The sequence below is a fragment of the Puma concolor genome, chromosome D2 (genome assembly GCF_028749965.1).
Source record: "Puma concolor isolate L17-30 chromosome D2, mPumCon1.1.hap2, whole genome shotgun sequence".
NCBI lineage: Eukaryota > Metazoa > Chordata > Mammalia > Carnivora > Felidae > Puma > Puma concolor.
This window is the reverse complement of record NC_141677.1, coordinates 29248974-29263346: the sequence shown is the minus strand read 5'-3', so window position 1 is coordinate 29263346 and position 14373 is coordinate 29248974. Positions and strand designations below refer to the sequence as shown.

General features: G+C 32.9%; 2 protein-coding genes across 6 annotated transcripts in view; one reads left to right on the top strand and one right to left on the bottom strand.

Annotated features, from left to right (window-relative positions):
- CTNNA3 (catenin alpha 3) overlaps window positions 1-14373 on the top strand; it is a 1810934-nt gene that overhangs the window by 625604 nt on the left and 1170957 nt on the right. The gene's annotated exons all lie outside the window — the stretch shown is intronic.
- Window positions 642-14373, bottom strand: part of LRRTM3 (leucine rich repeat transmembrane neuronal 3) — a 164477-nt gene continuing 150745 nt past the window's right edge. Inside the window, exon 3 of the mRNA XM_086679818.1 lies at window positions 642-5882. Within this exon, the coding sequence (XP_086535944.1) occupies window positions 5673-5882 (210 nt within the window). The 3' untranslated portion in view covers window positions 642-5672. The remainder of the gene's footprint in view (window positions 5883-14373) is intronic.

Genomic DNA, 14373 nt, shown 5'->3' with positions numbered 1-14373 from the left:
GATTTAAGATTGTTTCAAATATTCCTGTTGAAAGAGCTAATGGGGAACAAAACCTATAAACAATACAATCTGTCAAGAAACAACCTGACCATTTTATGTATAGTTGTTTTTTGTTTTGCATTCCTCCAGTCAGGAAGAATGTTCAGCCAGGCTTAGCAAACTAGGTTCACATTGGCACAAGAAAGCACAAGAATTAATAATTTCAGACTACAATAAAAAAACAATTGAATGACTTGGTAAAAATAAATTCATTGGAACAGTATTTTGCAAAACTTAGCATGCATCAGATTAGCTCCAGAGACTCTGATTCAGCAAATTTAGGATGGGCCCAAAGGATTTACTCTTTTTTTTTTTTTAATTTTTTTAAAGTAGGCTCCATGCCAAATGTGGGGCTTAAACTCACAACCGTGAGATCAGGAATCGCTCACTCTGCTGACTGAGCCAGCCAGGTGCCCAAGGATTTTCTTTTAATAGTAACTTTGAGGATATGCTACATAGCAAAAATTTAAACCAGTAAATAGAAAAAAAAAACTGTCAACTTTATTCATCCATGTTATCTTAATACTATTTTTCCACATTAATCCAGGTAAATTCAATAAGTAAAATTGATTGAAAATGATCACACTACCGTGTGTATAGACTTGCTCAAAACCTAGAGTCAGTTCTTTATTTTACACAGCCTGAGGCAAAGACTGCATCATAGAACCTTCAAGGCCATGCAGTACAGGTGTGCCGCATTATATAACACAAGATATATTGAAATCAACTTACAAATGATAAATTAGTGAGTGATGTTTCAGATTAGAAAACAAATAGGATTTATTTCAAGTATCCTTTATCACAAGGTCCCTTGATGCATTTGAAATATTACTTGATTTATTCAAAACCAATTTTTACTTAGCTTGTCAGTAAGACACACATATAAAACAAAATCTATAAATGTTTGGGAAAGAGGAGGAAGAAACTCAAGAGTTTTCTAAGTCCTAGATGGCTCAAGCACTCACTCTGTTGCTTTACGTTCACTGTTCTTAATAGAAAAGTAAATAATCAACTGTGGACTTTTTAAAACATGAATTTTACCCTAAATTAAAAAAATGTTAAATATAAACAGCCTCCTATCTCACATTGAAATCATAATGGAAGCTGTGAGAGAGCTTTGAAAATAACCCATCACCACTCTGGTGTATTCTTAAATGTTTCTTCCTCATTATAATTGATATTAAAATAAAGCACAGTTGCTGATTGTCAGTCTACTCTACCCTTGTGGTAGAGTCAGTTTTGAAAGCATGGATCCTGGATCTTCTGCGCTTGGTACCTCTCTAGTTAGAGACAGTGGTAGTGCATTGAGGTCATAGCAGTAGTTGGAAACTCTTAACCGAAAGAGTAGTGCATCTGCATTCTTAACTGCATAGCTAACCCATCTAGACCTTGGGACTTTTTATGTGTTTCCAGGTCATTATACTATTTATTACCCAGCGAGTTAAACCATTAAGAGGTATGTCAGTGTAAGATGTTACTGTTTTTTGCTGTAAAGATTTTTCACTGTTTTTCCTGAGGCTAAATATCTGCCAGTCCTACTTCCTCTTCCCTCCTGTACCTCCATCTACTCAGCACATCTGATCTTCTTTCTTCAAGCATACTAATAGTTCACATATGTTATCTATTTTCGTGCTTTCAGTTTCTTTACTTATTTTGAATGTTTAGGTTGAGAGATGATATCTGTTTTCTAGTCAGGAGCAGACATAACCAAATAAGGTCTTCACTCCCATTTACAGTGGCTTTATTTTTAAAAATATTTTTGCAAAGAGATATTGCTATTTCCAAGGAGTTTGTGGAGTCTGAAATGACTTCAGATAGGATTATGTAATTTGTCTTGAATGTTGAGTGTAGACAAGTTTTCTTTCCTTCTAAAAATATAATTTATATTAAAATCTGTATGGTTTTATGGTTTTCTGGAACATTCAAGAGGGAATATAGAGAGTTGGTAAAAATGAGCAGATCAATAAAATACTACTTGCTTGTTAGAATATGTTTTGGCATCTATACATCAGTTTGGATAAATTACATTCCATTTTTATTAGGAGAATAGAGAAAATTATTCTGTATTAAGAAAGGTTTAAGAACACAATTTAAGAAGTACTGTTGCTGAGATTAAAAAAAAAAGGAAAAAAGTATAAAAGTCTTCCCAATTAGCTCTGAATTGAGTATGTGTTCATTTGAACATGTGTTGAACATGTGTTGAACATCGCACTATGGATCTGTTTTATAACCCACGCAATCTCAATTTAGATGGTCTTTGATTTCTTTCCTTGTGGTTCTTGATTTTATGTCCATATCTTGGGCCTACATATATCCACTTCCTTGAAGCAACTCATCTGCACATTTACAAATGACATAATATGTTAAGAAATCTATGACTTGCTTTACTTTTTGAACAAAATTTTAATGTGAGAGCCAGCGTAGCACATAGAAAGAGTTCATTTAGCTCATATATTATACAGATAGAAGAACTGAGTTAAATTAGAGATTAAACAACATGACAAACATTTTTTTTTCATTCTATTCACTATCTCTGGAAATTCTCTGGCTCTGATCAGAGAGAAGGCTTTTAGTTTAGTGGAAAGACTAACAGGCTATGAATTTTGAGAATGGTTCATTTCCACCAATTATTAGCCTTGTGTTCTTGGGTAAGTCTCAACTTATTTGAGATTAATGTGTCTTCATGGGATGGTTATGAAGACAAAATGCAATAATTTATATAAAATGTGGTTTATAAACCTCAAAACACTGCATAAATTTATTTTTTGCTGCAGCTTCTATGGTTATTGTAACCATGCTGGGTCAAACTGCATTTTTTGATCCCAAACATATCAACATTTCTGTTGTTTAAATGAGCAATAGGCAGAGAGGGAGGAGACTTGGGGACAGGGTGGTTAGCAAGAGGAAGTAGGAGATCACTGAATACTGAAAAAGATAAGTTATAATTAAGGATTTTAGACACAAATATATAAATTGCAAATGTGTGATAAAGATTCTAGACATAGTTTCCTCTAAGAGGTTTTCACTCCCTTTTCCACCCTCCCCCATGGCCCTGAACATGGCAAAATAAAAATTAGGCAAACAAAAACCCAGCATCTTCTTTTTTTTTCTTGTAAAAGATCCTTTGGGTTTAATTTCAAATATGAGAAATCTAAAAATTCTTAGTTTATTCGGCTCTTACTGTATTAAGTTCTCAGATGCACAGAGCTGTGGTTCCAAGATGACTGCTTCTATTTATAGTTGTTTACTTAGATGAATTTAAAATGTTTAAAAAATGTTTGCTTCAGGAAGTCAAGGGCATACATTTGTGAACCTCCCTAGAACCTTATATTTCTAAAAGTTATTTATCAATTTGAAAATGTCTGGAAATATATATAAAATGCTTTTTTTTACGCCAATTAAAAGATGCTTGATCTTTGCAAGGACAATTTCTGATGAAAAAAAGATTGCAAATGACATTTTGGTTTACATAATAAATAAAATTTTGCATCCAATTTCAGACCCACAAGAATAGATTTATAATTAATCCTCTATAAATTTGCTAACTATGCAAAACAAAATCTTAATGTAGAGGATTAAGAACACTAAGAATAATATATTGCAAAGACATTAGAAATTGGAAAAAGTAAAGATGAAAATTAGATGTAAAATGACAAAAAATTTTGAATAGCAAATAATTTATGCAAAATATGTTACAAAATCTGGGATGCTAAATAGTTGATATAAGTACTGAGACATTTAGTTTCATTTAAATTAGTAAGAGTTTGCCTCTTCCAATTTTTTTTACGACTGTATTTTCAAGAAAAATTTGCTGTACATTTTTAAAGTTTATTCCTCTTTAAGTTGCTCTTAAATTTGCCATGATAAATCTGCATAAAACTAGACTTTTGTAGGTATAATTTCTTTGGAATAAATAAGAAATTAAAAACTTGACATTGGTCTTAACAAATTCTTTTCTTCATTGTTTTTGATTGTGTTTGACCCCTGTTGGATTGACATTTGCTCAACCTATTTTTGATGTTATGAATGCAAAATGACAACATAAAAAGGCATCTCTCCTAGTGCAATTCAATTGAAACTTGTAGTTTTATAATAAAAAACACACAAAAGAATGTGTGGATACCATAGATAAAATAACATTTTCAAACAATAACCTGTGTCAAGCAAACAACAGAAACAAGTTGATTATTTCAGCCTCTGAAAAGTTAGGTTTTCATAATTTCACTTAAATTAGCTTTATAATACAAATTACATAATCACTATATGATCTGGGGTGGCTTCAAATTACTCTGGGTTATTTTTCAGATAATTTAGAAGCAAATCTCATTATGGATGGCAACATAAACAATTTAGAACATATTAAAAGATATTCACAGTTTACTTGTGTTATAAAGTTCTCCACCATGGCTCATATCTATACTGAATGAGCTATCAATGTTTAGAGTTCTTCTCCAGGAGAGAATTGATGTAGCACACAAAGTGAAAATTTTCACATATTTCCGTTGAGATGTTCCCAAAATATAGCCTCGCAGTTCTAAATGAAAAGTTGTCTTAAAACCAGGCACATTTTGCACTAACTGATGGTTATTTTTAGGTAAACCACTTTGGGTTAATTAGGAGAAAATTTGCTACTGTACAATTATTATGCTCTATCCTTCCCACCTTGGCCTGAAAATAATGAGATGTAACAAGTTTTTCTTTGTCACTGGCAGCTGCACCTTTTAAGTGTATCAAAGTCTGTTGCTGTGGTTACAGCCTTTGTTTCCAGTGATGTTTTGTCCATGCTTCCCCCTACCGTTAACAATGGGTTACTCAAAATAATGAAATAATGAGTCAATTCATTCAGAAATATGTTGTTAAAATATCCCTCTTTGTCATTACATGTCACTGCTTAGAAACTAGGCTGTAATTCAAGGCAACAGTTAAGTCTGAGAAGAAGTGTTAAAAAAATCTTTGATTTTTTTTTTCATTTATAAGAAAAACCTGCCTATGTAATTGAAGAACCTCTTAACAAGTCTCAACAATTAAATCCTTTTTGGTTAATGTATTATTTCTGGAACAAGTAGATAAAATTCTACGCAGTAAGCATGATAAAAATCGTGCATGTTTCGCACAGCACAGAATTTTAGAGTCAAGGTTTCTGGGCACAAAAGCAGTAACAAAACAGTCCCTACAAAACTGAGTAACTCTGAATAACACAAGAAATAAATTTTTGTTAATTTAAAATCTTAGAAACTGAAATGTGTAAAGTTTGTAAAGTAAAATGTAATTAAATTATGGTACTGTACATATCAGTTGTTTCTATAATTGAAACTTTACAATATGAAAAATACATTAGCTCTGTACAGTTTTTACAGGTAGGTAGGATGAGTTTTGAAAAAAAAGATTCTTTTTCTGTTTTCAGGGTCATACTCTGTTTAAGTCAAAAAAATACTGCACAACTTAGCTAATTACAAAGTGTAGACTTGAAACAATTCATGTCTTCTTTATTTCATGAATAGATCTTGGACTTTTGTTTGACAGGGGATTTTTGTTTTGTTTTGTTTTGAGAGTCCACAATGAACAAATCTTCCTCATTTTTGTCCTTGAGGTTACAAAGTTTGGTGGCAACCCTTGGCTACCGCTTAGCTCAGTTAAGTCAGCTGCTGTTTATGGTCACTGATTTGGCCAGCTGTTGTGATTGTGCTCAGGTCCAGCTCAGTCTCTAGGTGTGTTTCCATCGTATCTTCCTGTGCATTCGTTTCAAAGGACTTATGAGAGAGAAGTTCATGATGCACCCCACAGTAACTTATTGTGGGCTGGTCGTATGCCAGAAAGGTTGACACATTCATTGATAAAGGTATCTGGGGAAAAAATGACATGAGAAAAGTCAGTTATAAAACGACAAACCACTTTGGGGGCAAGATTTGATGACTATGAAGTGCTAACCTGACTAACCTCTACGGTTGTATCTGTGGCTCAAGTGTCCCCACACTATCCTAACTGATGTCCCTCATTCTCATTCATACTAGTAAGCACAGTACAACAGCTTTAAAGCCTCGGATGGACCTGCTCAATTCTTAATTCAAATTATCAGATAAATAGTCGCCTAAGTGGTTCTGAAAATGCTGTAAGCTTTATTGACGAAGTCAGAAAATGCTTTTACTCACTAGGGTAAAATTGTGCTTTTAGAACTAAGAAAAGTATTATTTACTTATATCTGGTATTGGAATACACTAGAATGGTGGTTCTCAAACTTTATCATGCATAAAAATCACCTCCCCCTTCTTCACCTCCATCCCAAACTCCCCTGCATTTCTGATTCAGTAGGTGGGGGGGGGGGTAATGCCTAGAATTTGCATTTCTTACAATTTCCCCCTTTTGATGCTAGTGCTGTTAATCTACATACAATACTTTGAGAACCATTGCAGGAAGAGAATTGTCTAGGCAAGTCATTCTGGATCTTTTTACTCAATAATTTATTGATATCTGTTTTACTATCAAAAGGTTTTGAAACATTAATGTCTGTAGTTTGGTCCATATATCTAAAATTTAGGCTTAGGGAACTCCTAGGGAGACTCTTTGGCTCCTATGAAGTTCTAAAAAGCAGCAAAGGATGATGTTAGTTTGAAGGAACCAGTGATAAAAATAAGGAAGGGACTCCCTTGCAAATTGTAGCTTAATGAAGAAAGCAATTAGAAAGATCTGTGAAAAAAGCAAGAGTAATCAATGTGAGCAGAAGGGAAATACACAGGTTGCACAGAAAGAGTAGTCTGAAATGTGATTCGATTATCAAAATCTAGAGATTATTCCCATTTTTTTCAGTGAAATAATAAAAATTTGTTCTAAAAAGTAGGCAGAGTTGAGGAAACTTCAGCCCCAATCTCTGTTTAATATCCCAATTACTAACTCATGTTGTTGAATGGCCTTGGATAAAAACTTCTACCATTCTTGTTTGGTGAATGTATCAAATATATTTCTGTTTGAGCATATTAGACTGAATTCCTTTCTGATCTCAGCTGAGATTAGAGCCTAAAGCTAAGAAAAATAGAATGTCTAGGTTTTGTTCTTTTGTTAACTCCTTATCCTTTTCTCCCTGGATAAGAACCCTCTTGGGCAGTTTTCTTTCCATCCCAGCCCTTCTATCCGTATTTATTTTTCCTTCAGTAAAAATTGGTTGAACAAGTATTTTCTTGTGTTCTTGAACAAAAGAATTCACTTCTTTTGAGATTATTGTTTATTTTTTAATATGGACATTTCAGTGTATCAAATGTGTAGGGTTTAGTCCTTGGAGGCAGAAATGCAATCCCATTCATTAAATTAAATTCCTCAGTAGCTCTTCCTATTTATGTGGACTTAAAAAAAAATTAAAGCATGCAGTTGTCTGATACATGAATAAAAGACTTTAAACATACACTTTAAAAAATAGCCAAGAAAGATCATAAAGGAAATGATAGGATGCTTCCAAAAATGCTCATTTAATATAAGAATTCCTATTGTTACTGATGAACTACTCAGTTAAAATATATTATTATGCAAAAGTAATTGTACAGCATGAATAGATTTGAGTTATAGGAGAGAACGAAAATAGAACGAAAATAGAACTGTTTACATTAGCCTCTGGGAAATCAATGCTCTGTAATGTGTTATGGGTCATATATCTGTAGGATTTTATATAGTTGTTCTTATTTGTCATGGAAACTTCTGCTTCCTGGCTTACTTGGAATTAATTCTACTGTGAATAATTTGTAATTTCTATGGTGACTATTTATGAAAAACAGTAAACCATGACACATTTAGTGTGTGTGTGTGTGTGTGTGTGTGTGTGTGTGTGTGTGTGTGTGTGAACACATAGACAATTTCTTGCTTGGTTTAAAATCTACAGGCTGCTGGTGTCCAGAGTGCAAGTCCTAATTTGTACTGTTATCAGTTAGGTCTCATTATTCACTTAAAAATCCCACATATTTTCTTTAGAGAGTTTCTTATTTTTGGATATGTCTTAGTTTGAAATACATAACCCCACAGTTATGCTTTTTCAATATCAAGTCATATTTTTCACATTTTAATATTTCTGAATTTGGAGTGGTACTTAAAATCAATGTGAATGTTCAACATGTATTTTCTTCTGTGCAACTATCAGTGATTCTTAGTTAATGACATCTTAATATCAAGAAAATAACTGGTAAGATGTACCATTAAGAATTTAGCAGCTAACCTTATCTGAATATAGCATCACAGTAAATTTTCCAAGCTTGACTTAAATGATTTTGAAAGTCTAAGAGTTAGCATTGGATATATTCACATGTACATTTGTAGGACTACATACATATATTTATGCATATACATACACAGTATATAACCATATGCATAAATACACATATATATAATATTGTGGTCAATACTTATGATTTCAAAATCATTTAACTCTGAAAAATACAAATTTTGATGATACATCAGTTTTGGACAACTATTTCATATTTGCTGCTTATATAAGATATGCATATAGATAAACTACATATAATAATAATATATTTATTTATTTAAAGAAGTGTTTTGACTTTTTTCAAAAAGCAGTTGCTAGTGACTTTATACTTGTTCATCTTGATGTCTCTACTTTCCATTTGTGTACATAGCTGATTTCTAAGAATAGCCTCGGGTTTTGCTACAGTATGTGCAATTTGATGTGTGTTTGGGGATTGGTTAATAATATTTGTTTCAGTCCTTCCAAACATGAGCTTTGGTAGTTTTACTTACAGTCAAAGTACCAAGATATGTCCTTGGTATTATTTGAGTAATATTAAGCAACAATGGAAAATATCTTCCCTACTGGCTTAGGTAGGGATTCCCATCTTGAAAATTTTATTATTAATTATTATTTTGGTTCCTAAGTATTGAGGCAGTTGATGAAATGGAAGTGTTATATGATGTGAGTAGTGTAAGCAATTATCATCAGCATTGCAGGCTGGTTTCCTAGGAGTGTCAAAGTTGGCTTAGATGTCACCTCAGGTCCGACCTTAATTTCTTTAGGATTTTTGTAGTGGTTTCTCTGTCTAGCTACCTGAGCAGCTGTGGCCATTTGTTCCATCTCTTGGTCAACAACTGCCTGGACATATCTGTAATATCTTCCTCATGATCATCACTATCATTCATTGAGCATGTACACTGTGCTAGGTACCATGCTACATGCTGGACTAGGGTCATCTTATTTAAGTTTCTCAAAGGCTGCTTGAGGTAAATATAATTTTCCCCATTTTACAGTTGAGGAAACTAAGATAGTTTATGTAGTCTACAATCACTTACTTGGTGAATTGCAGAAGTAGTTGCCTGACTTCTTCATCACTACATTTTACTGCTTATTTATCACTTTATCTAACTGGCACTGTCCTTGGAGCCTAGAGAAGTGAACACAATGTAATGTGCCTGATACTATTTAGACACCAGTTCTCAACATTTGAATCTTATTTTCAGTAGGGTGAACACAGATTTCCTGTGCTACACCATAGCTTTATGATACTGCTTTGCACACTGGGCCCTCAGAAAATAAGCAGTTTATCAGGGATTTATGTGTGTAAGTGGTGATGGCTCAAAATCAGAGCTGTCTGCTTCTTACAAAGCTCATATTGGTTAATTCAAAGTGTAAGGAAAAGGGTCTAATTTGGAGAACATTCTGGGCTAGGACAGGAACTTTACATATACTCTCAGATACAAATATGTGTAAGATATTTTAGGGAGACCTTTAGGGATTTTAAAGCTAAATTTCTGTGTTGACTTGGAAGTCGGTAGAGATTTTTCCAATTAAGTGATGTTAAACTTTTCTTTACACCAAAAAATGCGAAAGGTTAGGAACCTCAATCTGTAGTTTGATTATTTTGTTTCCTATTAAATAATAGTTGCTTTGTTTCTTTCTGTATGTAAACATGGTTATAGGTAGGTGCTGGGGGGACAGCAGGAAAGGGGAAGTGAGAAACAAACATGAATAAGACATTATTTCTGCTCTTTGGCAAAATCATAGACTAGTGAGGAAAATAGATAAAATAATGCAAGAGAGTGAAGGAAGACAATGGATGGGGTGAGCTGGGATACAAGTTATTGTGTGTTATGTATAAGGACATATATATGTATATATATGTATATTCATATGTGTATGCATAGTGTGCTCTGATTTGCTGATTCTACTAATTATATTGTTCATCCTTTGTGGGTGCATAACAAACCAGCCATCTTTCTTGTTTGGAAATAATGTTGTTATTTTCCAGATTTATTGGCAAGAGCCAATTTTGCTGAGAAGTGATTTACATTTACTTTTATAGACTCTCCCACAGAGATACTATATTTTACTTTGAAGCTGATTTATCTGTTTGAAGAGCAATCTATCTCTTGGAACTCTTTAGCATTCTAATGGTTAATTTGTGTAAGTACAACAGACTGTTGGATCATTAATTTTAATTATTTTGATTCTAGTAGTAATTTATTTTAAAAATTTTTCAGGAAGAACTTAATTAAGAGCCTGAACTTATGTTATGCTACCTTTAAGCTTTAAAAAACCCTAACTTTTTAAATGTTTTTAAATTATTACATGTAATCCAGACTTTGATATTAATTTTGGTATTTTGAAGAGCTAAGTTGCCAACTAAAGTAAGAATAGCTATCCTGAGATCAAAAGTATATGATAATAAGGCAAGGACTCAATATGATTTTGAAAATTTTCCAGTGTCTGGAACTTGAGAATAATGTGAAATAAAGCATTACATACAAGAGGATAATAATTATTCTAGTGTCTTTTGTGTCAAAAATATAGTGAACTCCTGCAGAATGAAATTATAAAGTGAAAAAAAAAATCAAGTTTCACTTAAAAGGTCTTAGTTCTCCTTGCACCAAAATGCATTTGGAGTAAAAAGAAAACAAATTCTGAATTTTATGTGTGTCTTGCAAATTTGTAATTTTAGTAGTGTCCCCACTCCATCTAAGTAATGGAGAATCTTATAAAATTCAGGTCCCTTATCTTTGCAATCTCTAAAAATATATCTTAAATATTTAAATGATGTTTCCACTTGTGAATGTATTTTGTCTTTACAAAACAATTTGTTTCTATTCCAGATTTGCAACGAGAAATAAATGGGAGCTGGCTACATATACATTGGTTTTCATAATTTCACATGCTAGTATCTACAAAAGCAAATAGAAGTATTCATTCATTAATTTATTCACTTCAACAAAGATTTGTTGAATGCCTTCTCTGGGCCTGGTGCTGTGTGTTAGATGCTGGAGGTAAACCAAGCGCTTGTCCTTAAAGCTTCTGGTTGGAATATAAACCATTCTAACATGTTTAGCAAGTGGAAGAGAGAGGAGTTCATATAGAAAGAGAGTTTCTCTTTTCCCCAACTGGCATTTCTGTCGTATTCATTCATTCTTGTTCTTGTTCTCTCTTCCTTGAATTATTAATGAACTGCCTCAATACTTTTATGGTATGTATATTTTGAAGGTCTGTCTTCTGTGGTCCTTATTTGTACATGTATTTTATTTTATGTTAGACCATAACCTTCTTGAGCATAAAATCTATGATTAACCACATTTCCCTACGGCTTATATCATTTCACATGGTGCCTTAAACATAGTAAGTACTAAATATGTATTCAATGAATCAATGAACACATGAATGAATGAAATAGTAGAGTAAAGGGTACTTAGTATAGCCTGGGAAGAAATTAAAAACCATCATAGGATGACTGGGCTTTATGAGAACTACATGGCTAAGAAAATCTGCTACAGTCTAATGATGTTAAGACCAGGCTATTATGACTCTAGGATAGAAGTAGAGGGCTACAATGAATTTCCAAAAATACATACTAATGATGAGGCACATAGTGCTGTGTTACAATGTTTACAATCCTTGTTTACTTTTTATTTTATTTTAATTATTTAAACCTTTTATTATTAATTTTACTTTAAAACATTAATATATTTTATTATGTGAAGTATTAGTTACATGTTTGAAATATATAAAAATTTTAAAAACAATATTAAAAATAAAATATTCTTAATTTGGTGATTTTCCTCCTATAAATTGCAGAATGTTTTATCTGTGCTTTGTCCTTTAATACCTTCCACACCTGCATTTTTCAGACTCTAGTGCTCCCTGGAAACACAGCCCGTGATCTCCAAGAGTTTGGTTCACCTGCCAAATTAGCTCTCCCAGTAATGGACTCTGCTCAGGATCCTTCTGTGTTAACCTCTGTTTTATTTTTGTAGTGCCAGTAGAAAGTGATGTTTCTCTTTTACTGAGGCAAAGCAAAATGCCCCAAACTGTTTCCATTTACATGCAAATCTTTCTGCACAGTCCGATGCCTGCTAAATTGGCACAGTTGCCAGGTAAAGTGATGGGACCCAAACTGAGACTATGACTCAAAGGCCCCACTGATCTTGATGATGTGTTTCCAAATCTGTTTCTTCATACTGTTGTGCAATGAGGTGCAGTTGCTAATCAGTTTTAAAACAATCTCCTTCTTTTTCTTTTTTCTTCCTCCCCTCCCCGGAAATTGTAGTTACAATAGTCCACTTAAGGATCATATAATGATGATACAGCTGTTGATATTTTTAGTATAGATTTGTATAAATCTGTGAATGAGTGAAAATCATCAATTGCATTCAACACTTCAAAACAAACAACAAATTATAGTGTTTGGCACTGCTACAGACGTGTCTGGTATAAGAACTCTTTGTATCTGTGACTGACAGGGCATTTCAGTCTCATGTTGGGGTACTGTATGGGATTTCTCTGAACATAGGCATTAATATTTGGTTTTCTGTCATGATTTCTGATATCCTACCTGCTTTCCAACTGGTTTTTCACTCCCTGCTAGCTTATTGGAGTTTTGACCTTCTTCATAAAATAGGCTGTCCATTTCTGACATGCCTGATCTTGAGAACTTATCCTACATTGGCAGGATTTTGATATCCAGACTCTCTTTGGGGTTCTCATTTCTATTGAGGACCCAGAGAGCTGTACCTTAGGATTCCCTGAATCTTGTATTGGTTTTCCAAACAAGCTTTCAAATGATATGATTATCGACTGATTAGAAAAGAGTTTCTCTTCAACCTGAGTTTTAAATTAGTTCAGATGTTTTTGTTGAGATTATCTCCAAACTAAATGAGATAATATTCTATATCAGTTGCATAAAAATCTTACACTTCAGGATTTAGTTCACATAATACTTCCTATATGAAAACCCATCAGATAATTTGATTCTGTAGTGATGAGCTCCCGCTATGAATTTCTTCAGAATTTCAGTGTATATAAGTATCAACATGTACCATTTCTTCCATCCATCCATCTATCCATACAACCATCATTTAGTATTCTTGGGATACTGAATGAACAAAATCAATTCCTTTGAACAAGCCAGCAGTTATACAATACTGTTTTTCCTAGGTGGGTGGAAGTGTGTGTAAGTTATGGAAATGGAGAGAAAGATCTGCCTTTTCTCTGATCCTTTATATAGGTAACATCATGTTTGAGCTGGCCAGCTTGGTCTTATTTATAATATTGCTATTATTTCATTTATGTTAACATGATCTATATAGACTATAAATTTTATAGAGAATAAAGATTTTTTAGAGTTTTACAGGCTTGTGTATTAGTAAAATTTTGAAAATTCTTGTTAGTAGAAAGACTGGCAGTGAACAGAACTACTCACAAAGTTTAAATTTATATATTTATGTTTGTAATGAAGATACAAGATCTTCAGATAAAGTTGAGCTAATAGATATAGTTTATCTAATTCATTACAAGTAATTCATTAATATAATTTAATAATTATCAATATATTAATGATTAATTTATGATTTCAAATTTTATATGACACAAAGATTACAAAATTTAATAAGTATTTCCTTATAATACAGCTTTTATTCTAATACAGTAAAATAACTCTTGATGACATTTAAATAGATTAACTTCTAACTTGTGTTAGCACATACAGATTGTATAAGGGGTGACTATCATTAGAGTGATTGGAATTAATGTTAGGAGTAGGGAGTATCTGGCTCTGGCCAGTGTTTTACCTATATTGTCTCACTTAATTTTAGTCTCTTTCTGTCTGTCTCTCTCTCTCTCTCTCTCTCTCTCAGTTTCATCTAGCACTTACAAACTGTCATTTTCTAGGTTCATTTTCTCTTACCTTACTTCATAGGCTGTAGTATGTCTGTCTTAACTTCTTAACAATACGGGACAGCTAAATGGTTGTATCTTTGATGAGGGTTATGTGATCAGCTACATATATACGCAGATAATCTTTTTCAACTATGGCTTTGATCAAACTAATTAAAAATAAAGTACGTAAAGGAAAAATGTGAAGT